Source organism: Rutidosis leptorrhynchoides, chromosome 2, assembly GCF_046630445.1.
Source record: "Rutidosis leptorrhynchoides isolate AG116_Rl617_1_P2 chromosome 2, CSIRO_AGI_Rlap_v1, whole genome shotgun sequence".
Taxonomy (NCBI): Eukaryota; Viridiplantae; Streptophyta; class Magnoliopsida; order Asterales; family Asteraceae; genus Rutidosis; species Rutidosis leptorrhynchoides.
Window position 1 is genome coordinate 412,384,671 of NC_092334.1, and position 24,806 is coordinate 412,409,476.

The 24,806-nt window shown below is 31.3% G+C and overlaps 1 protein-coding gene across 2 annotated transcripts; it reads left to right on the top strand.

Moving 5' to 3' along the window:
- Nucleotides 1-1,542: 1,542 nt before the first annotated feature.
- Nucleotides 1,543-24,406, top strand: LOC139892305 (protein NRT1/ PTR FAMILY 4.5-like). 2 transcript variants are annotated; one of them, XM_071875364.1, is made up of 5 exons: nt 1,543-1,590; nt 1,681-1,759; nt 22,302-22,739; nt 22,823-22,938; nt 23,524-24,406. In XM_071875364.1, the coding sequence occupies exons 2-5, from the start codon at nt 1,757-1,759 to the stop codon at nt 24,356-24,358; spliced, it is 1,392 nt and encodes a 463-aa protein (XP_071731465.1). In that variant the 5' UTR covers nt 1,543-1,590; nt 1,681-1,756; the 3' UTR covers nt 24,359-24,406. The 2 variants fall into 2 exon arrangements, with proteins under 2 accessions (XP_071731465.1, XP_071731464.1); XM_071875363.1 differs by lacking the exons at nt 1,543-1,590; nt 1,681-1,759 and adding an exon at nt 21,590-21,805.
- Nucleotides 24,407-24,806: the final 400 nt, after the last annotated feature.

Consider the following 24,806-nt stretch of genomic DNA (forward strand, 5'->3'; position numbering starts at 1 on the left):
TCCAACCTTGACACCATTAATCAAACTTTTATTGGTTGCAACTTTCAAAAGATAGTTTAAACCTTCCCCCCAAGGATGAAAAGGAAAGGGGAGAGTGGATCTCCTTGCCTTACACCTCTTTTGGGGAAGAATTGGTCAGTTGGTGAGCCGTTAATTAAAACCGAGATAGAGGTCGAAGATAGACACGCTTGAATCCACTTTACCCATTTGAACCCAAACCCCATAGATCTCATTATGGAACTAACGAAATTCCAATCTACACAATCAAAGGCTTTTTATTAAAGTTTTTATTTAAGCCAACAATAATATAAAAAAGGAAAAAATGTACAAATAGTCACAAAAAAACAAAAATGCCAAACAAGAGGCAAAAGAAGCAGCAAAACAATGCCTACAGAACCTAAACAAATGGGAACACAAAAGACTGCTGAGATTGCAGAATATGTACAACTAAAGTTCACCATATGAGTTTGGACACGTAAGCCATGATTGCCACTCCAGGTTGCAATTTCGAATACGTCTCGATACCCATTCGAAGATTTTCACTTGAATTTCGTTAAGAGCGACCGTACCATTCCATTTTTTGTTGTTAAAAACCATTAAAATACGATTTTTCCAGATGAGATATCCGCACACATACTCAACCGATTGCTACATCTTTTGACCCATACTCTATCTCGCCTTGATATATCTGCCTTCAAAAAGATCAGCGAACGCAAGGTTGCTAGGTAGATCCATGTTCCACCATTTGTACACTCGCTCCCAAACGTCGTTTGCGTCTTTGCATTCCAGTAAACAATGTGTAACAGTTTCAACATCATTATCACATAGAGCGCAATGAACGGAGTTATGATCAATACCTCGCTTATCTAGCTCGGTCCTTACGGGAAGCCTTTGAAGCTTTGCTCGCCAAATAAATACCTCGATTTTTTTGGGGAGGAGATAATTAGGGCACGTTGCTAAGCTGCTACTGAATTCTCCTAACAGATTGGCATTTAGAGATGATGTAAGCTCCTTTGTTATTAAAGTTTTTAGAGGACATTTTAGAATATTAACATGTGTCCACTTACTTTGTTATTAAAGTTTTATATTTTAGTCACTGATTTGAATTATGTTATATTTGTCTCCCTCTTAAGGGTAAAAACGAACTTAACTCCAAACGAATTTATTTTCATTCAAACAAAAGATGTCAAGGGACAACCAAAAGGAATAATACATAAAACTAAATCAACTTTTAAAGGAAATCTAAAATTATAATAATTTAAATAAAGAGAAAATATCATATAAAAGGTCTACACTAAAATGAAGTTTAAACTTTAAAGTATAATCAATTGTTTTGTCACTAACCCATAGATGAGGACATGAACAAACAACAAACAAATGACAAAACATTAATATCATTTTGCATATAATTAATTACATGATAGAGATGTGTTTTGACTTATCTTAAAAAAATGCCATTTGATCCCTGATAATGATAAAATAAACACCTTTCGCTATATAAACAAATGTTCACAATGTCAGTAAAACATAACTCACACCGCATTCGAAGAATCCATCCTGCAACACAAAGGGCACCCTTCATTAGAAATGGTAATGTTTGCAACTTTATATTTTTATTTAAAACCATGTTTATATATATAATTTATAATACTCATAAACACACTGAATGCAAATTTGCAGGGTATTAATGGAGATGTCACAACACAGCCTACACATATAAGAAGGCTAGGTGGGAAGCGAGCTGCTATGTTTGTATATGGTAAATATTCAACTTGTACAAATTTTGGCATTATATTTTGCTTTCATATATATATATATATATATATATATATATATATATATATATATATATATATATATATATATATATATATATATATATATATAGGGGCAGGATCAATGGGAAGTAACCAATCGGGGGAAGCAAAAAAAACTTTTTCTTCGTTTTTTTTGGAATTTTTTTTTTCCGGCATCAAGATCACACGAAAATATGAACATTTAGAAAAGACACTTCGTGATGAATGTTATTATTTAGGCGGGAAAACGATCGACAAAAATAACATTCAAGATAATATTGTTCGTGAAGAATGTTAATGGTGTATCCTATCGTATACACGCATAAAGGCATAATATTCGCATGAAATTGGCATCAAGAACACTGAGAATAACAGTTTTGGGAAACTGTCCGTCAAGCGTTCTCCGCTGTGCAGGCTGCTTCCGTCATGCATAAGCCCTGAAGGCCGCCTAGCGCTTAAGCCCTGACCGGAGAACGTCACATCCATCGCATATTTCGGATCACAAATAACATAACGTATCATCATCTGACACGTGTCCCCGAACAATCCGGTGGATTTATCACTATAAATAGACCCCTTGGGTCGTCATTTTACACATTCAGACACTCTGACAACTTGTGAGCAGAGATTTCACCTTTCTCTCTCACATAGTACTTTCTCTCACTAGAAGTCATCCGGCTAACAGCTTAACGCTAAACGGACAAAAGATTGATTAAGCCACCCCACAAGTTTCTATACTTGTGAACCGGGTCTGCAGGGATTATTTCTCGAGAGTAAACATCAATAGGCAACACTCCCCCACTTTTAGCTAGATACTTCTAGTATTGTGTTGTGAAATGTCCGCAACTAATCCATCCGGACGAAGTCTTCAACAGTTGGTCCCATTGCGATGATCGACTCCAAATAATATCTTTAATATGAGTTAATGCACAGTGGAAGACTTAATTCGTACCAGAGAATAACATGCTTTATGTAATGACCCGGAATTTTCCGACCAAATTATACTTATGAGATTAATATTTACATAAATTAAACCATACCAACATGATAAGCAATCCAAATTGTTGAGACTTGTGTTTTTGAAAAGAGTTTTACACAACGTTTGACCGTCCAATATGACCGATGATATCACGAACTATATAACATACGATAATTATACGTTTGTGTATATATATATATATATATATATATATATATATATATATATATATATATATATATATATATATATATATATATTTAACATGATCTAAGGATGGTTTAACATCTCATTGTGTACTAATGACAATGAGTTATAAGTATATTTTGAAACTACTAACTTAAGTTTCCAAAACGATAACTATACGTAACATTCTTTGATATATATACTTATAATCTATAATGCTTATACATTTATCGTATATATAATGTATTTAATCACTTTTTAAGGACTTAAATACATAAAACAATATAAGTATATTCACAAAAGATAGCAATATTTGAATTCTCGTTCCGTTTCCTCAAGATTTCTATACGTATATCTAGGGTATATGTACCCGTAACATACCCAGCTTCTATATGTATTTACTATTGGTATATGCACATCAAATCAACATCCTAATCAACATTATTACTGCCCTAGATACGAGGTAACTAGGGTTTGTCAAGTAGTATGAATTATTAGTAAGAAAACAAAATTAGGAATCATTTTCTTTCTTTATAAACTAAAAACGTTTTTATAAATGAACACCATTTCTTCACTTCATTTTCACATACCTACACCCTCATTTCTCTCTCAAAATACTCCTAGCTTCATACATGATCATCTCCAAGCATTTTCCCCATCATTTAGCTTCAATTACAAGCCTTAAACACCATAAGAAAACTCTTTCAAGAACATATCAAAATAACCACCCATTTGAAGAAGTTTACTTCCAACCTTTTGATCTAACTCCACCACTCTTTGATTCCAAGATTATTTCTTATCTTTTGCAGTAACTTTGTCCAAGTAACTTGAGGTAGTAACCTTGTTCATAATCTTATTCAATTCATATTCATATAGCTATCTTATTTTGTGGTATAAAATTTTAACAACAAGAACATAGTTTGAATAATTTCAAACTTGTTCGCAAACTAAATAGATCCTTCTAACTTGACTTTTAAAACACTTCAAGACCTATAATATATCATAATGATATGCTAACCTAACAAGATATAACTTGGTTTTACAAAGAACATCTTAAAAATTGAATCTACGTCGTCGGAGTGCAACCGGGGGCTGTTTTGGGTTGGATAATTAAAAACCATCTTGAACTTTGAATTGGAAGTTCATGTTCTAGAAAAATGATATTTCTTATGAATATGTTAAAACATAAAAATTTCATGGTTTAACTCAAAGTGTAAGTATTTTTAGAAAAATGATCATTAAATGTTGTTTTTATGATGGAAAATGATCACTTTCATAAGTTTCACCAAAGTTTGACCTATAACCTATGATTTCGAATATAAACTAAGGTATTTTCAGTTCATTTTCTTAAAATTTGACTCGATCCAAGGAAGTGGCAAGTTGAACCAACAAAAATGGAGTTGTAATGAAGAAACTACGACTAAAACAAGATTGGGTATCCGAAGCTAGTTTATCTACGAAAATATTTGGAGAAAAAGTAAATTAATCATATCTTTTATAATTAATATGATATTTTATATATAATTACTTATGATTTGATTTTATATATTTTAGGACCACCCGTAAACAACACGAGAAGATTAATCATAAGACCTCATGATTGTACACAACACGTCATTTGACAACACGGTACTTTATGTACGCAACACGTCATTTGACAACATGGTACGCAACACGTCGAGATTAATTCTGATCAATACGAATACGATGGGGTCTTTATTTATTTTATTTAAGCAACTAATTGTGGACCACTAACATCGGACTGCTAACTACGGACTAATAAAATATTAAAAGTATTAAAAGTATATATATATGTAACGATTACTTAAAAAGAAAATATGTTGATATATTATATATATGGTTAGGTTCGTGATATCTATCGGAGACCAAGTCGAATTAAATACCTTCAAGGCAAAAGTGAGTTTCATTTGCTCCCTTTTTAATTGCTTTTGCAATATATATTTTTGGGCTGAGAATACATGCGCTGCTTTTATAAATGTTTACAAAATAGACACAAGTACTTAAAAATATATTCTACGTTGAGTTGTACCACTGGCATATTTCCCTGTAGCTTGGTAACTACTATTTACATGGGTATTGTAAACACGAATCCTGTTGATAGATCTATCGGGCCTGACAACCCCAACCGGACTGGACGACCAGTATTCAACGGTTGCACAGTACTTCGTTTTGGTGACTACACTTGGTACGGTGTAGTGAGATTTCATAATAAAGGGAATATGCGACGTTGATTAAATGTTAAGTATGGTTACCAAGTGCTCAACCACTTAGAATGCTTTACATACACTTGCGGGTGTATTATGTTTATGATTATGAAATCTTGTGGTCTATTAACATATTGAAATGATTGTTATGATAAACCTATGAACTCACCAACCTTTTGGTTGACACTTTAAAGCATGTTTATTCTCAGGTACGAATTAAGTCTTCCGCTGTGCATTTGCTCAATATAAGGACATTACTTGGAGCCGATCATCGCAATGGGACCAAATGTTGATGACTTCGTCCAAGTGGATTAGGACGGGTCCTTTCAATTGGTATCAGAGCGGTGGTCGTAGTGAACCAGGTCTTGCATTAGTGTGTCTAACTAGTAGTTGTTAGGATGCATTAATGAGTCTGGACTTCGACCGTGTCTACATGTCAAAAGTTTTGCTTATCATTTCTAGTCGGAAATCATCTGCTTATCATCCTTAGAAAATTACCTGCTTATCATTCATAAGTCTAGACATGTTTTACTGCATTTACTGCATTGATAGTGTATAGACGAATTCTTATCTTAGCATATCTGTTATTGCGAACTTTGATTGATATCTTTTCAAAGATTCGTAATTTACGGGATTTTGGTATTATATATACATATGTAAATTATGTATTGAAGAGTACCAAATCTAACTCCTATAATCTATTCCGTACCAAAAATTCATTTTCCCCATTTATACAAGATGGATTCCGCATCTAGTTCGAATTCTTCAGATTCCGACAGTTATGCCGATATGGATTTCCATTCGGGCTCCGAAAGCAGCATCACCGGAATGGATCAACCAATTTCCCATCATCTATTCTGGATGAATTGGGGATGGGTTCGTAATATACTAAATCACTGGAGACAAGAAGAAGGTGATCCATTCCATCCACCAAATTGCCCTCTTGGCGATGAACCTGAAGCACTTACCGGCGAACCTATTCGAAACACCATTTTCTCTCTCATTTCTAGAGTATCTCATCACGATTATATACTATCCCATATTACAAATCTTGTTCATTCGCTCGCTCCAACCGCCAATCATCCCGGTGTACTAGCAGAAGTTAACGAACTTCGCGCTCGCGTGACGGCTTTGGAGAACATGGTGCGAAGGTTGCAAACACCAGCAGCAGAACCAGCAGCATAATCAGCACCACCATCAATAACATCAACAATACCATCATCACCACTAACAAACAACATCCGCATCACACGTCTCGACATCATAATCTGTCCCATAAACATCAACATCATACGCACCATAGATACCAAGGAGTACCAACAATAATGAACGATGAAGTATTGATCCATAACTTCATTGATATTCTGCGAAGAATATGTGGTTTCAAAAAGTTTTAGAGATTTCTTATTCTAGCTCAAACCGAAAAGCAAATGAGATTAATATCATATTAACTCATTAAATTCATGATTTCATCTGAAGAAAATATATATGTATATATGTTTTCATAAAAATTGTAATTAAAAGTTCTTTTGTACAAAATATTAATGGTGAAATTTTTTTTAACGGGTAGGTAATACCCGAGGAATAATTAGATTTCATCTTAATAAGATACATTGTACATTCGTCGAAGCTGATTCAACAGTCATTTACTATCCTACTTACAACCACCGATATACGTATCAGTTCACCGCAGAATAACCATTTTCATTCAATTTCATATTTGGATTTTGACTTCCCAGAATCCAACAAGTGGCATATGAAGAAAACATATGACAAAATAAAATCTGTTAGAAACAAACAAATTAACTATGAATTTTTTTTGTTAAGAATCCACGCTAACTGTTCCAGCTAACTGTTCCTAGCTAACTGATTACATTTTATTTATCGCAGTTTATTTATCGCAATTTAATTATCACACTTTTATTTATCGTCATTTAATTTCTGTAATTATTTTACGCACTTTAAATATCGGGACACGTATACAATGTTTTGACATATCATATCGACGCATCTATATATCACCATAGACACTCTATATGCAGTAATGATCGAGTTCTCTATACAGGGTTGAGGTTGATTCTACAATAATATATATAGTTTGAGTTGTGATCGAGTCTGAAACGTGTACGGGTCACGACACGTATTAATTAATTTGTATATTATATATTAAATTATATATGAATTATTGGACTGTTATTGTGGACTAATGACATTGGACAATTAAAATGAATTAAAATATTGATTATAACATATGAAACTAAACATTTCTTCAAGATTGCCACTTGATTTCATCTTAAACCTCATTGTATCTCGACGATTACAATCAGCGTTCAAATCTATCATGATTCTTAAAAACACCTCAATCGAGAGGATAAACCAACCGCACTTCATCTACGAAAGAAAAGATTGATGCATATAGTTATGCACCTGAAAAACCCTCGGAAACTGAGTAAACGTTTGACACGTATCTGTTCTAGTTCCTTTGACATTGTTATTACCGAAGATCGTTTTGCAATCCCTTTCCAAAGTAGCTAATTTTGTCACAGCTCCAGCAAGTCAACTCCGACTTTTCATCCGAAACAACTTTATTATAACCGCGATATATATGCGTACTCTTTATTGTTACTGGGGAACCTTTTATATTCCACAATATTACCATCAGCGATTAATCATTCTTAAAACACAATTCTCCTGAAACTACCTCGGTTTGATAAACGATGACCCAGATCAGTTAACTTTGAAAATGCTGACGAAGCAGCACGTTGTAGATGATCTTAATGGCCAAAAGTTTGATGATAAAGAAAGGAGTGTTAGGAACAGTCGATAGAAAATTTAGTACCGAAAAGCGGATTATGCAAAACTATGAAGAAGGCCGTGGACAAATCACAAAGAATAAGTTTGCCTTCAAAGAATCCAAATGATTCCGTGCCTGCTGAAATCGTTAGCAAATATCTTATTTCTCATTCTAAACCTTCACAGACAAATCTTCTTCATCATCCATTGATATTAGAAATTCTAAGATATTCTCGTATGTTCTATTATAAATATCCTCCATATTTCTGGCGATATTTTCACAACTATTCTTATCTGAGATCATTTATCTCTCCGCAATATCTGCAACATAAAAGAAACTGTGTTAGTTTCTAAATTCTGAAACCTTCGAGTTTAAAATATGAATGTTTTGAAGTAGTGTTGGGAACTGAAGCATGGATTAGTATAATATAATGACACTTGATCAACGTCATTATATTACAGTAAGTCATGCTGAGTTTCTAATGAAGCATGATGATTCACAGTACCGTCATCATGTGCCATTTACACGACTCTTACATTCTATCTAATCTCTAAACATATCAAGAGAATATTTTTCTGGATGACTCGGTCTTCTCCAGGGTATTCTGGTAATTTAACAAATTAAAATCGTTCTATTACCATTTTATTCTTAGAGCATTAGCTATGTTCATTCTGAATTTCATATCTACGAATTCCGGACCATTACTCGCTTGACTGGAAGTCGGGAAGAGAAAACGAAAGCATGAAGCTCTGAAAAATAATGAAGAATATAAACTCCGATAATAACCCCAAAATTACAAACCGTGTATATCGATGCAGATAGCAATATAGAGACACGGGAGAATTAGAAACACTATAAACACAAGAGTATAGTAGAAGTAAATAGATTCTTCTGGTGGTAGATGAAAAAGAAGAATGACAGATATAAAAGTTAGGAGTATATCAAGAATCAGGACTGGATGGAGCATATTGATGAATGCTTTAAAGTAAGAATCAAGGGAGAAAGAATAGAATGTGTGAGTCGTGGAAAATAAGGAAACGAAGGGGTGAATTTATAGTGAAATATCCGACAGAGCAATCGAAACAGATTATTGCATATAATCAAAGAAGATCCTGATTTCCTTAATCACCAAAGAACCAAATCTTATTACGTAAGATTCTCTTTAAATCCCTTAAATCCCGGAAATCAATCATAACTACGTCATCGGTTAAGACGAATATATTTTACTCATCTCACTCTTTTACGATAGTCTCATTTATATTCTTCGCATAATTGAATCGTTTTATCTACATTACTCAATGATGATAAAACTCTATTATCACCTTATATTTGTCATGAAAACCTTCTTATTGTTATCCATAACAACCTCTATCAAATTTCGGGGACGAAATTTCTTTAACGGGTAGGTACTGTAATGACCCAGAATTTTCCGACCAAATTATACTTATGAGATTAATATTTACATAAATTAAACCATACCAACATGATAAGCAATCCAAATTGTTGAGACTTGTGTTTTTGAAAAGAGTTTTACACAACGTTTGACCGTCCAATATGACCGATGATATCACGAACTATATAACACACGATAATTATACGTTTGTGTATATATATGTATTTATATATATTTAACATGATCTAAGGATGGTTTAACATCTCATTGTGTACTAATGACAATGAGTTATAAGTATATTTTGAAACTACTAACTTAAGTTTTCAAAACGATAACTATACGTAACATTCTTTGATATATATACTTATAATCTATAATGCTTATACATGTATCGTATATATAATGTATTTAATCACTTTTAAGGACTTAAATACATAAAACAATATAAGTATATTCACAAAAGATAGCTATATTTGAATTCTCGTTCCGTTTCCTCAAGATTTCTATACGTATATCTAGGGTATATGTACCCGTATCATACCCAGCTTCTATATGTATTTACTATTGGTATATGCACATCAAATCAACATCCTAATCAATATTATTACTGCCCTAGATATGAGGTAACTAGGATTTGTCAAGTAGTATGAATTATTAGTAAGAAAACAAAATTAGGAATCCTTTTCTTTCTTTATAAACTAAAAACGTTTTTATAAATGAACACCATTTCTTCACTTCATTTTCACATACCTACACCCTCATTTCTCTCTCAAAATACTCCTAGCTTCATACTTGATCATCTCCAAGTATATTCCCCATCATTTAGCTTCAATTACAAGCCTTAAACACCATAAGAAAACTCTTTCAAGAACATATCAAAATAACCACCCATTTGAAGAAGTTTACTTCCAACCTTTTGATCTAACTCCACCACTCTTTGATTCCAAGATTATTTCTTATCTTTTGCAGTAACTTTGTCCAAGTAACTTGAGGTAGTAACCTTGTTCATAATCTTATTCAATTCATATTCATATAGCTATCTTATTTTGTGGTATAAAATTTTAACAACAAGAACATAGTTTGAATGATTTCAAACTTGTTCGCAAACTAAATAGATCCTTCTAACTTGACTTTTAAAACACTTTAAGACCTATAATATATCATAATGATATGCTAACCTAACAAGATATAACTTGGTTTTACAAAGAACATCTTAAAAACTGAATCTACGTCGTCGGAGTGCAACCGGGGGCTGTTTTGGGTTGGATAATTAAAAACCATCTTGAACTTTGAATTGGAAGTTCATGTTCTAGAAAAATGATATTTCTTATGAATATGTTAACACATAAAAATTTCATGGTTTAACTCAAAGTGTAAGTATTTTTAGAAAAATGATCATTAAATGTTGTTTTTATGATGGAAAATGATCACTTTCATAAGTTTCACCAAAGTTTGACCTATAACCTATGATTTCGAATATAAACTAAGGTATTTTCAGTTCATTTTCTTAAAATTTGACTCGATCCAAGGAAGTGGCAAGTTGAACCAACAAAAACGGAGTTGTAATGAAGAAACTACGACTAAAACAAGATTGGGTATCCGAAGCTAGTTTAGCTACGAAAATATTTGGAGAAAAAGTAAATTAATCATATCTTTTATAATTAATATGATATTTTATATATAATTACTTATGATTTGATTTTATATATTTTAGGACCACCCGTAAACAACACGAGAAGATTAATCATAAGACCTCATGATTGTACGCAACACGTCATTTGACAACACGGTACTTTATGTACGCAACACATCGAGATTAATTCTGATCAATACAAATACGATGGGGTCTTTATTTATTTTATTTAAGCAACTAATTGTGGACCACTAACATCGGACTGCTAACTACGGACTAAGAAAATATTAGAAGTATTAAAAGTATATATATATGTAACGATTACTTAAAAAGAAAATATGTTGATATATTATATATATGGTTAGGTTCGTGATATCTATCGGAGACCAAGTCGAATTAAATACCTTCAAGGCAAAAGTGACTTTCATTTGCTCCCTTTTTAATTGCTTTTGCAATATATATTTTTGGGCTGAGAATACATCCGCTGCTTTTATAAATGTTTACAAAATAGACACAAGTACTTAAAAATATATTCTGCGTTGAGTTGTACTACTGGCATATTTCCATGTAGCTTGGTAACTACTATTTACATGGGTATTGTAAACGCGAATCCTGTTGATAGATCTATCGGGCCTGACAACCCCAACCGGACTGGACGACCAGTATTCAACGGTTGCACAGTACTTCGTTTTGGTGACTACACTTGGTACGGTGTAGTGAGATTTCATAATAAAGGGAATATGTGACATTGATTAAATGTTAAGTATGGTTACCAAGTGCTCAACCACTTAGAATGCTTTACATACACTTGCGGGTGTATTATGTTTATGATTATGAAATCTTGTGGTCTATTAACATATTGAAATGATTGTTATGATAAACCTATGAACTCACCAACCTTTTGGTTGACACTTTAAAGCATGTTTATTCTCAGGTACGAATTAAGTCTTCCGCTGTGCATTTGCTCAATATAAGGACATTACTTGGAGCCGATCATCGCAATGGGACCAAATGTTGATGACTTCGTCCAGGTGGATTAGGACGGGTCCTTTCACTTTAAAACGTCAACATAAAGTTGGTGAGATATATAGGTTTGATGCTAGCAGCGTTATAACTATGGACCACAAGATTTCATATATACATACATAATACACTCGCAAATGTATGAAAAAGTCGTTGAGCACTTGGTAACCATACTTAACATTTAAATCACAGCAGCATATTCTTAAATAACCACTACACCGTACCAAGTGTAGCATACAGAAACGAAGTACAGTGCAACCGTTTAAAACTGGTCGTCCAGCCCGGTTGGGGTTGTCAGGCCCGATAGATCTATCAACAGGATTCACGTTTATATTCCTCATGTAAATATTAGCTACCAAGTATAAAGAAATATGCCATGGTACAACTCAACATAGAATTTATTTTTGTTCACTTGTGTCCATAACGTAAATCATTGATAAAAACAGCGCATGTATTCTCAGCCCAAAATATTTAGAGTTTAAAAAGGGACTATATACTCACCATACTGTATTTTGTAGTAAAAATACATATAACACCATTGATCAATTATAAGATTGGCCTCGGATTCACGAACCTATATCATTTGTATATATATATTAACAAATATAGTTGTAATCGAACAATTTTTATATATATTTAGTGATTCAGTTGTTATTTTAATCATGGGTTTTATTAATGACTTAATTAATTGTGTATAATGTATAATTAATTGTAGTATTAATATAACTATAGTATATGTAATGAATATATTTTTGATATACAAAATATATATTTGTTATCGTATAATAATAATAATAATAATTTTAATAAAAATGATACCTTTTTTAAAAATGTTAATTTTAATAATAATAATGATAATAATAAATATAATAATGTTAATAATATTGATGTTGATAATAAAAATGATGATAATTCTTAATACTATTAGTAGTAAAAATAGTGATATTTTTAGTAATAATAATACTATACCAATTCTAATAATGATAATAATATAATAATAATAATAATAATAATAATAATAATAATGTTAAAAATAATAATAAAAGTTATAATAATAATAATAATAATAATAATAATAATATTTAGTGATAATAATATCTAAAATGGTAATAATAATAATCATATCATAAATTTTATCATTATTATAACAATAACATAACACTAATAATAATAATAATAATAATAATAATAATAATAATGATGATGATAATAAAAATAATAATAAAAATAATGAAACTATAAGTAAATGGCTACCTTAATTAGAATGAGTAAAAAGAAAGAAACTGTCCAAGCCGGGACTCGAACCCGCGACCACTCGAAACCCGACACAAACATCAAACCACTCGTCCATCCATTTCATTCTGATTTAAACCACACAGAAAAGTATATAACCCCTATTACTATTCCGACTTCTTTTTCTTCATTAACCCATACGACAGGAAATTCTTAATCAAATGAATGGTTGCAAAAATTTAGATGGTTTTAGAATTCATGAATAACCAGAACGATTAGAGCTCCATTTGAATTAGTTTAAACAGAAACAAAAATAAAAAGTCGCTGAACAAAAAAAAAAAAAAATACGTTCTTGAACTTGAAATTGCTTTTCGAATTTAAGTGTGTTTTAGACAAAACTTGTAACATGAAAAAGGTTCTAAATGATTCGTAAAAACTTTCTGGACCATCTATTGATTCGTAAACATCAATCTGAATCCGAATTTCAATATGAACAAAACAGTTAACTTTTTCAATTTATATTTTGACCTTAAAATTTGAACTCAGTAGAAAGAATTAGGATTTGATCCTTTGCAGATAGTTTAAGAAAACAATTCTTAACAAGACCTCATTATTACATTTTTCAATTTCGTTCCAATCGTAGTTTTGAAAAAAATTGAAATAGAACAGAGATAACGGGATGAAAATAAATTAATACATATATAATTCTATTAAAGCTTTGATTTTTAGATAACAGAGATATTGTGAAACTTGACAATGGTGTTGAGATATCGAATGAGTTTCCCATTATTTGTTGTTCGATTTATATAAATGAAAAAAAGTCAACATGTAGTTCACGGATTAAACAATAGGACAGAAAAAGATAAAAAAATATCCATCAGCATCTCGTGTATTTATTTATTATTATTATTTTTTTATTTTTTTTATTATTATTTTTATATATACTTATATTCATATAACATATATATATATATATATATATATATATATATATATATATATATATATATATATATATATATATATATATATATATATATATATATATATATATATATATATATATATATATATCTAAATTTATGTATTATAATAAATCTTATAATTATAACTACAATAATAATAAATATAATTATAATATTAATATTACCCTTAATATTATGTATAATAATAATAATAATAATAATAATAATAATAATAATAATAATAATAATAATAATAATAATAATAATAATACTAAAAATTAATAATAAACATGTTAATAATATTATTAATTTTTAAAATAATGATCATTAAAGATAAAGGTAATGATGTTACAAGTTTTTATTACATAAATGAATATTATTAAATATATATTTATATATATATTTTTACAGGATAATTTGAATTGTAGCAATATATATATTAAATTATTTTCCTATATATATATATATATATAAGATAATAGCTTCCATTACAACACACATTGTTATTTTACATATTTATGTAATTCAACTATATTCACATATATATGTATTTATGTACTCATATTTACAAACAATGATTCGTGAATCGTTAGAACTAGTCAAAGGTAATTGAATTTATGTAAACAGTTCAATTATTTTGAGACTCAACATTCCGGATTTCATGAATATAGATTTCAAGGTTTTCGAGACTCAATATTAAAGATTTTGCTTATCGTGTCGGAAACATATAAAGGTTAAGTTTAAATTTGGTCGAAAATTTCCGGGTCGTCACAGTACCTACCCGTTATAGAAATTTCGTCCCGAAATTTGATCGAGGTCGTCATGGCTAACTATAAAAATGTTTTCATGACGAATATGAGTTGATAAATAGAGTTTTATCATCATTGAGTAATATAAATAAAACAATTTGATTACGAGAAGAGTATAAGTGAAGCTATCGCAAGAGAGTGAAATGAGTAAATGTATATTTGTTTTAACCGATGACGTAGTTATGATTGATTTCCGGAATTCATGGGATTTAAAGAAAATCTTTGCAATAGGATTTGTTTCTTCGGTGATTAAGGAAATCATGATCTTCTTTGATTAAATGCGATAATCTGTCTCGATTTCTCTGTCTGATATTTTACTATAAATCCACCCCCTTCGTTTCTTTATTTCCACAGCTCACACCTTCTAGTCTTTCTCCCCAATTCATACTTTAAAGCATTCGTTAATATGCTTCATCCAGTATTGATTCTTGATATACTCTAAACTTTCATATCTGTCATTCTTCTTTTTCATCTACCACCGGAGGAAGTTATTTTCTTCTACCATTACCTTGGGGTTATTGTGTTTTTCATTCTCCCGTGTCTTTATATTGCTATACGCATTGATATACACGGTTTGTAATTCCGGGGTTGTTATCGGGCTTTATATTCTCCATTATATTTCGGAGCTTCATGCTTTCGTTTTCTCTTTCCGGCCTTAAGTCAAGCGGATAATGGTCCAGAATTCGTAGATATGAATTTTTAGATGAACATAGTTAATGTTCCAAGAAGAATATCGTAATGGCACGATCTTGATTTGGCAAATTACCAGAATATCCGAAAATATAGAGCTATCAAGATGATATGTTCTTAATATGTTTGGAAATTGGGTAGAATGTAAGAGTCGTGTAAATAGTACATGATGACGGTGTGTTCTGTGAATCATCACGTTCCATTAGAAACTCAGCATGACTTACTGTAATATAATGACGTTGATCAAGTGTCATTATATTATACTAATTCATGCATCAGTTCCCAACACTACTTCAAAACATTTCCATTTTAAACTCGAAGATTTCAGAATTTAGAAACTAACACAGTTTCTTTTATGTTGCAGATATTACGGAGAGATACGTGATCTCAGATAAGAATAGTTGTAAAAATATCTCCAGAAATATGGAGAATACATATAACGGAGGATATGAAGATATCTTATAATATCTAAGATAAGATGATGATGAAGAATATCATCTGGAAAGGTTTAGAATAAGGAGTAGAGTTCTTACTAACGGTTTTAGCAGGCACTGAATCATTTGGATTCTTTGAAGGCAGATTCAGTCCTTGTGATTTATTCACAGCCTCTTTCATACTTTGCCCAATCCGTTTTCCAGTTCCAACCCTTCTCTTTTTCTGAACTTTTTCAACACACTGTACTTCATCATCAAACTTTTGACTGTTAAAGTCGTTTACAGTTTTTGCTGCTTCATCAGCATTTCAAGAACTACTTCGCAGTTCAGGGTGTTTTTCAGAAACTTCACATTCGGAGTATGAAATTCTTAGAGGTAGATGTTATAGGTATAACTGGGGAAGTTCTGCGAGATTTTCAAAATACTAATTGCGAATTCCGCCAAAGAGATGACGAGTTGCTGGTACATCTGCTGATGATGTCGTGAAATATAAAAGGTTCTCCGATAACGACGGCGAAAGGGCAACGTATATATATCGAGGTTATAATAAGGCTAGTTTTACTGAGAAGTCGAAGTTAACTTGCTGAAGCTGTGACAAAATTGGTTACTTTGAAAAGAGATCGTAAGGTTGTTTTTGCTAATAAATGGTAAAGGATTCAATGCGGGTACGTGTTAAACTATGAATTTGGGTTCGATAGTTTTTCAGGTGCATAAATCTTTTCTTCCGTAGATGGAGTGCGGCTAGTTCATCCTCCCGATCGATATGTTTTCTAAAATCATGAAAGATTTGAATGCAGATTGGAATCGTCAAGATACAAGTGAGGTTTAGGATGAAGTCAAGTGGCAAACTTGAAGAATTATTTAGTTTCATATGTTATAATCAACATTTTAATTCATTTTAAGTGTCCAAAGTTAACAGTCCAATAGTCCAATGGTCCAATAATTTTATATATAAATTAAATATAAAATTATTTAATACATATCGTGACCCGTGTACCGGTCTCAGTATTGATCACAACTCAAACCATATATATATTTTGGAATCAACTCCAACCCTGTATAGCCAACTCCCACATTCACATATAGAGTGTCTACGGTTGTTCCAAAATACATATATAGATGGGTCGATATGATAAGTCGAAACCCTGTATACGTGTCCCGTTATTTATAGTGCGTAAAATAAATAAATATATATATCATGACCCGTGTACAACGTATTGTCTCAGAATTAATCCGACGTATTGTGTACATGTGTCCCGATTTAAAGTGCGTAAAAGTAAATAACAGAAATTAAATAACGATAAATGAAATTGCGAGAATGTAAATTGGGATAAATAAAATGTAATACGGAATTAACAGTTAGCTGGGAACAGTTAGCTGGAACAGTTAGCGTGGATTCTTATCAATATTTCAATTAATTAGTTCGTTTGTTTCTAACAAATTTTATCATGTCCAATGTTTTCTTCATTATGCCACTTGTTGGATTCTGATAGGTAAAAATCCAGATATGAAATTTGAATGGAAATGGTCGTTCTGTGGTGAACAGATACGTATATCGGTAGTTGTAAATAGAATAGTAAATGACCGTTGAATCAGATTCGAAGAATATACAGTGTAACTTATTAATGTGAAATCTAAATATTCCTCGGGTACTACCTACCCGTTAAAATATTTTCATCATTAACAGTTTGTACGAAAGAATTTTTAATTACAATCTTTATGAAAATATACTTGCATATATATTTTCTTCGAATGTAATTATGAATTTAATGAGTCAATAGGATATTAAACTCATTTGATTTATCGTTATTACTAGATTACATGATATCTAAAACATTAGAGATTACATAATCATCATGTCGAACGAAGATAAATGAGGTAGAACGATATGTAAAGCGAAGATAATCGATGTAGAACGATATGTAGAACGAATATCATACTCGAAGTACAGGCGGTGATAAACCTATGAACTCACCAATTACTATTCTGACTTCTTCTTCTTCATTAACCCATACGACAGGAAATTCTTAATCAAACGAATGGTTGCAAAAATTTAGATGGTTTTAGAATTCATGAATAACCAGAACGATTAGAGCTCCATTTGAATTAGTTTAAACAGAAACAAAAATAAAAAGTCGCTGAACAAAAAAAAAAAAATACGTTCTTGAACTTGAAATTGCTTTTCGAATTTAAGTGTGTTTTAGACAAAACTTGTAACATGAAAAAGGTTATAAATGATTCGTAAAAACTTTCTGGACCATCTATTGATTCGTAAACATCAATCTGAATCCGAATTTCGATATGAACAAAACAGTTGACTTTTTCAATTTATATTTTGACCTTAAAATTTGAACTCAGTAGAAAGAATTAGGATTTGATCCTTTGCAGATAGTTTAAGAAAACAATTCCTAACAAGACCTCATTATTACATTTTTCAATTTCGTTCCAATCGTAGTTTTGAAAAAAATTGAAATAGAACAGAGATAACGGGATGAAAATAAATTAATACATATATAATTCTATTAAAGCTTTGATTTTTAGATAACAGAGATATTGTGAAACTTGACAATGGTGTTGAAAGATCGAATGAGTTTCCCATTATTTGTTGTTCGATTTATATAAATGAAAAAAAGTCGACATGTAGTTCACGGATTAAACAGTAGGACAGAAAAAGATAAAAAAAATATCCATCAGCATCTCGTGTATTTATTTATTATTATTATATTTTTTTTATTTATTTATTTTTTTATATATACTTATATTCATATAACATATATATATATATATATATATATATATATATATATATATATATATATATATATATATATCTAAATTTATGTATTATAATAAATCTTATAATTAATCTTATAATTATAACTACAATAATAATAAATATAATTACAATATTAATATTACCCTTAATATCATGTATAATAATAATAATAATAATAATAATAATAATAATAATAATAATAATAATAATAATACTAAAAATTAATAATAAACATGTTAATAATATTATTAATTTTTAAAATAATGATCATTAAAGATAAAGGTAATGATGTTACAAGTTTTTATTACATAAATGAATATTATTAAATATATATTTATATATATATTTTTACAGGATAATTTGAATTGTAGCAATATATATATTAAATTATTTTCCTATATATATATATATATACATATATATATATATACATATATATATATATATATATATATATATATATATATATATATATATATATATATATATATATATATATATATATATATATATATATATATATAAGATAGTAGCTTCCATTACAACACACATTGTTATTTTACATATTTATGTAATTCAACTATATTCACATATATATGTATTTATGTACTCATATTTACAAACAGTGATTCGTGAATCGTTAGAGCTAGTCAAAGGTAATTGAATTTATGTAAACAGTTCAATTATTTTGAGACTCAACATTCCGGATTTCATGAATATAGATTTCAAGGTTTTCGAGACTCAATATTAAAGATTTTGCTTATCGTGTCGGAAACATATAAAGGTTAAGTTTAAATTTGGTCGGAAATTTCCGGGTCGTCACATGTTGATACACTAAGCCTTACCTCATAAGGAAATAGGTGTTAACAAATGTGAACGTTTTTTTTCTTCATGTTTTGTGAAGTAAAATTTAGCCCGATTTAGAGTTTAGGGTTTAGGGTTTGGTGTTTTAGGTTTATTCCATAAACCCAAAACACCAAACCCTAAACCCTAAACTCTAAACCCTAAACCCTAAACCTTAAACTCTAAACCGTTCGTGTTATAAACTCAATCTAAATCCTAAATCTAAACCCTAAATCTAAACCCTAAATCTAAACCCTAAACCCTAAATTTCTAAACCCTAATATATAAACCCTATAAACCCTAATATCTAAACCATAATAGCTAAAACCTTAACATACGCTCGAAAAACACGATAATTGTTATATATTACTTCTTCGAGCGTTTTCCCGCCAAAATAAAAACATTTATCACAAAGTATCTTTATTAAATGTTCATATTTTCATCACATCTATAATGTTCGTGAACAAAGTTTTTTCAAAAAACGAAAAAAAAAAGTTTTTGCTTCCCCCCTTTCCCCCCGATTGGTTACTTCCCTCTTGATCCTACCACTATATATATATATATATATATGGAGAGGATCTAGTGAGAACTTTTTTAGTGTGAGAACTCTAGGAACTCCAAATACACTGAAATTCGAGCAAAAAAGTGGCGGACGAGCAAAAAAAAGGAAATTCGAGCAATAATCAAAAACACGGACGAACAAAATTAATAGTCGAGCAAAAATTTTTTTTTTCCTTTTTTTTGCGTTCGAATTACAAAAATGTAGAACACATTTTTGTTCGAATTTCAATATTTTTGTTCGACTACGGCTGTGTTCTTCGAATATCATAATTTTTGTTCGACTTTCATTTTTTGTCCGGCCGCATTTTTTTTTGTTCGACTTTCCCCATTTTTGCTCGAGTTCCCTTTTTTTTTGCTCGCCCGCCACTTTTTATTTTGCTCGAATTTCCCTTTTTTTGTTCGAATTTCAGTGTATTTTTGAGTTCTCAGGGTTCTCACACAAAAAAGTTCTCATTTGATCCCTCTCTATATATATATATATATATATATATATATATATATATATATATATATAGTGGTAGGATCAAGAGGGAAGTAACCAATCGGGGGGAAGCAAAAATTTTTTTTTTCTTTTTTTTTTTTTCGTTTTTTGAAAGCTCTTTGTTAACGAACATTATAGATGAGATGAAAATATGAACATCTAATAAAGACACTTTGTAATAAATGTTTTTATTTTGGCGGAAAAATCGGAAAACGCTCGAAGAAATAATATATAACAATTATCGTGTTTTTCGAGCGTATGTTGAGGTTTTAGCTATTAGGGTTTAGATATTAGGGTTTAGATATTAGGGTTTAGAAATTTAGAGTTTAGATTTAGGATTTAGATTGAGTTTTTAACACGAACGGTTTAGAGTTTAGGGTTTAGGGTTTGGTGTTTTGGGTTTATTCCATAAACCCAAAACACCAAACCCTAAACCCTAAACCCTAAACTCTAAATCGGGCTAAATTTTACTTCACAAAACATGAAAAAAAACCGTTCACATTCTTCACGAACAATATTATCTTGAATGTTATTTTTGTCGATCGTTTTCCCGCCTAAATAATAACATTCATCACGAAATGTCTTTTCTAAATGTTCATATTTTCGTGTGATTTTGATACCGGAAAAAAAAAATTCCCAAAAAAACGAAATAAAATTTTTTTTTTCTTCCCCCGCTTCCCCCTATATATATATATATATATATATATATATATATATATATATATTCCGATTTTTCCGACTTTTGTGTGTGTGTCGATTAACGCAGCGATGATTGGGCTTGAGAACATGGCATTCATTTCAACGGCTGTAAGCTTGGTAACGTATTTTTACGGTTATATGAACTTCAGTTTGACTAAGTCAGCCACAACACTCACAAACTATCTAGGCACTGCATTTCTACTGTCACTATTTGGAGGGTTTATTTCTGACACCTACTTGTCAAGATTCAAGTCAAGTATCCTGTTTGCATCTTTTGAAGTTATGGTAGGTCAAGCAAAACTACCCTAATATGACTTTCTAGATTTTCCTATTAACAGCACGCTTTAAAGTATTGTACAATTTTATAAACGTCATTTTAAAATTAGCTACGACCAAGTAGGCATTAGCCAAGTGGTAACTGGGTGTGTTTCGGCATCGTGAGGTGACACCTGTGAACTAGGTTGATCCTCACAAGGGGTTTTTCCGGATTTAATTGTGCGTGACCAGTGAATTAAATGCGGTGGAGTGGAGTTAATTGTGCGTGACCCGTGAATTAACGCCCTTCGATTTCCTCCTTGATGGTCCTGATTCTGCGATTTGAACGGGTGGTTTGCCTTCGCCAACCGCCAATGACGCAAATTTTCTGTTCAAAAAAATAAATAAATAACCGCTATGTCCAATAATATGACGCGTGTTAAGGACAGCCCAATAACATTTACATCTCTAGATAATAAATTCTTATGCCAAGCATTTATCATGGTCTAATTTAATTGATGCTCAGGGTTATGCACTCCTAGCAGTTCAAGCTCACTTTCAACAATTAAGACCGATTCGTTGTAGTACGAGCCATTTAGGTCAATGTGAGCAAGCAGAAAGTGGTCAAGAGGCGATACTGTTCACGGGTTTGTATTTAATTGCATTTGGTACTGGTGGAGTAAAAGCTGCTCTGCCTGCATTAGGAGCTGATCAATTTGATGAACATGACCCCAAAGAGGCAGAATCACTTGCAAGTTTCTTTAACTGGTTTCTGTTTAGCATTACAACTGGAGCTGTATTTGGTGTAACGTTCATAATTTGGATTAGCTCTAACCAAGGTTGGGATTGGGGATTAGGTCTCTGCGCTGTAGCGGTTCTATTAGCAACTGTGTTTCTATTCATGGGGAGATCTATGTTTCGAAATAATATACCTAGAGATAGCCCAATTCTTCGAATTCTACAGGTATACATATTTAGTAAGTAACAACAACATGATGTTAAGTAAAAAAATTTCAAAAGTAAAAATACGTTATATCTTTAATTCAGGTATCTGTGGTGGCCATAAGAAACCGAAATATGCCATTACCAGAGAATACAGAGGAATTGCATGAGATTCATGATAGCGTAGCAACTGATATTCTTCAAAGAAGTGATCAATTTAAGTAAGTTTTTACATTAACTTTTGTAAGTCAAGCATCTCTATTATGGTATTATACATGGTTGCAAATGGTGGTTGCGGCGTTTGATGACTAACCCGTCCCTATTCGAAGAAAGACATTTAATAAGGCGGGCAACGGTCAAAATTCGGGTCAATTTCGGTCAAAAGTCGACTTTTTTTTCAGATCTTGTTCCATTGTAAAAAAAATACCATGCCCATTTAAAAGTTAGATGAGAAAAACAGTAAAATCATAGAAAACAATATAAAATACCCGGAACATATTATTTAAAATAACACCAAATCATCTTATTTGTAAATCATTTATTTTTAGATTATTTATGTTTGAAATATTTATCTTTGAAATATCTTATATTTATTTAAAAGTCAATGTTGGTCAATCTTGACTCCGTCTCAACCGACTTGACATTTCAACATCCTGACCGACTCATCTACATCTCGGGTCTTTTACAACCTTGTTATAATATGATATATGATGATATATGATATATGATATGATATGATATGATATATGATACGGAGTATATGATTATGTATATCTTGTGGTTGTTAATGCATAACTTTTAATCAGGTATTTAGACAAGGCAGCAATTATTAGAAGTACCCTTGACGCATCCGAATTACGACCAGCAGGTTCATGGAAACTGTGTACAGTAACTCAGGTCGAAGAACTAAAGACTTTACTCCGTATGCTCCCTATTATAATGAGCACTATATTCATGAACACCTGCTTATCTCAACTGCAAACATTCACCGTTCAACAAAGTACAACCATGGACAGAAACCTACTAGGGTTTCAATTTCCCGGACCCTCGATTCCAGTAATTCCACTATTAATCATGTCCATTTTAATTCCACTTTACGATCGAATATTGGTTCCATTCGTCAGAAAGTTCACTGGAATACCAACAGGAATTCGACACCTTCAAAGAATCGGAGTTGGATTAGTTCTGTCAGCCATCTCGATGGCAGTGGCGGGAGTAGTCGAAACACACCGTAAATCAGTGGCTATAAACAATAACATGGTTGATTCATCAGAACCTTTACCTATGAGTGTGTTCTGGTTAGGTTACCAATCTGCTATTTTCGGACTAGCCGATATGTTTACGTTGGTAGGGCTGCTAGAGTTTTTCTATGAAGAAAGCTCGTCGGGTATGAAATCACTCGGTACAGGTATTTCATGGTGTTCAATGGCGTTTGGATACTACACGAGTTCGATAGTTGTGGAGGTGGTGAATAAAGTTAGCAATGGGTGGTTAGCTAATAATAATTTGAATAGGGACAAGTTGAATTACTTTTATTGGTTATTAGCGGGGTTAAGTGTAGTGAACTTAGGGGTTTATTTGATGTGTGCTTCTTGGTATAAGTATAAAAAGGTGAGTATGAGGCGGATATCTGATGCATAGGATCTGTAAATTATGTAAATATTGTTTCTTTCCCTATTTAATCCCAAAATCAAATAACACATTAAATGTGTAGATGAAATTAAATGTTTCTGTTTATCGGTGTATTACTACACACTGGTCTTATTAACAGCATTGATGTAAAAAAAGCATATCATTTTTGAGAAGTGCCCTCATAAAGTGCCAAATATGAACATCACATCCTCCAATTAAAAACTATGGTCTTAATAAACTCATCATCTTCTTCCATTTTCACAACAAATAATTAAAATAAACAAATAATCAAAATAAAGCTCCAGATCCATACTAACTACCTTGCTAAAACGTGACAACGAGAGATGAAATGCTCTCTCCTCCTGCTTTTTCAAACGGCAGTTTTTCAAAATTTTCACTTTCCCCAAAATTAAACCATCCTACCTCCACCCTTATCCACCCAACTTCCACCTCAATT

Excerpts from the sequence above, each read along its gene's own strand:
- LOC139892305 (XM_071875363.1), top strand. The coding sequence starts at position 21,590 with ATGATTGGGCTTGAGAACATGGCATTCATTTCAACGGCTGTAAGCTTG. Across the intron at positions 21,806-22,301 it reads TTGCATCTTTTGAAGTTATG|GGTTATGCACTCCTAGCAGT; the intron begins GTAGGTCAAGCA and ends ATTGATGCTCAG. Across the intron at positions 22,740-22,822 it reads CAATTCTTCGAATTCTACAG|GTATCTGTGGTGGCCATAAG; the intron begins GTATACATATTT and ends TCTTTAATTCAG.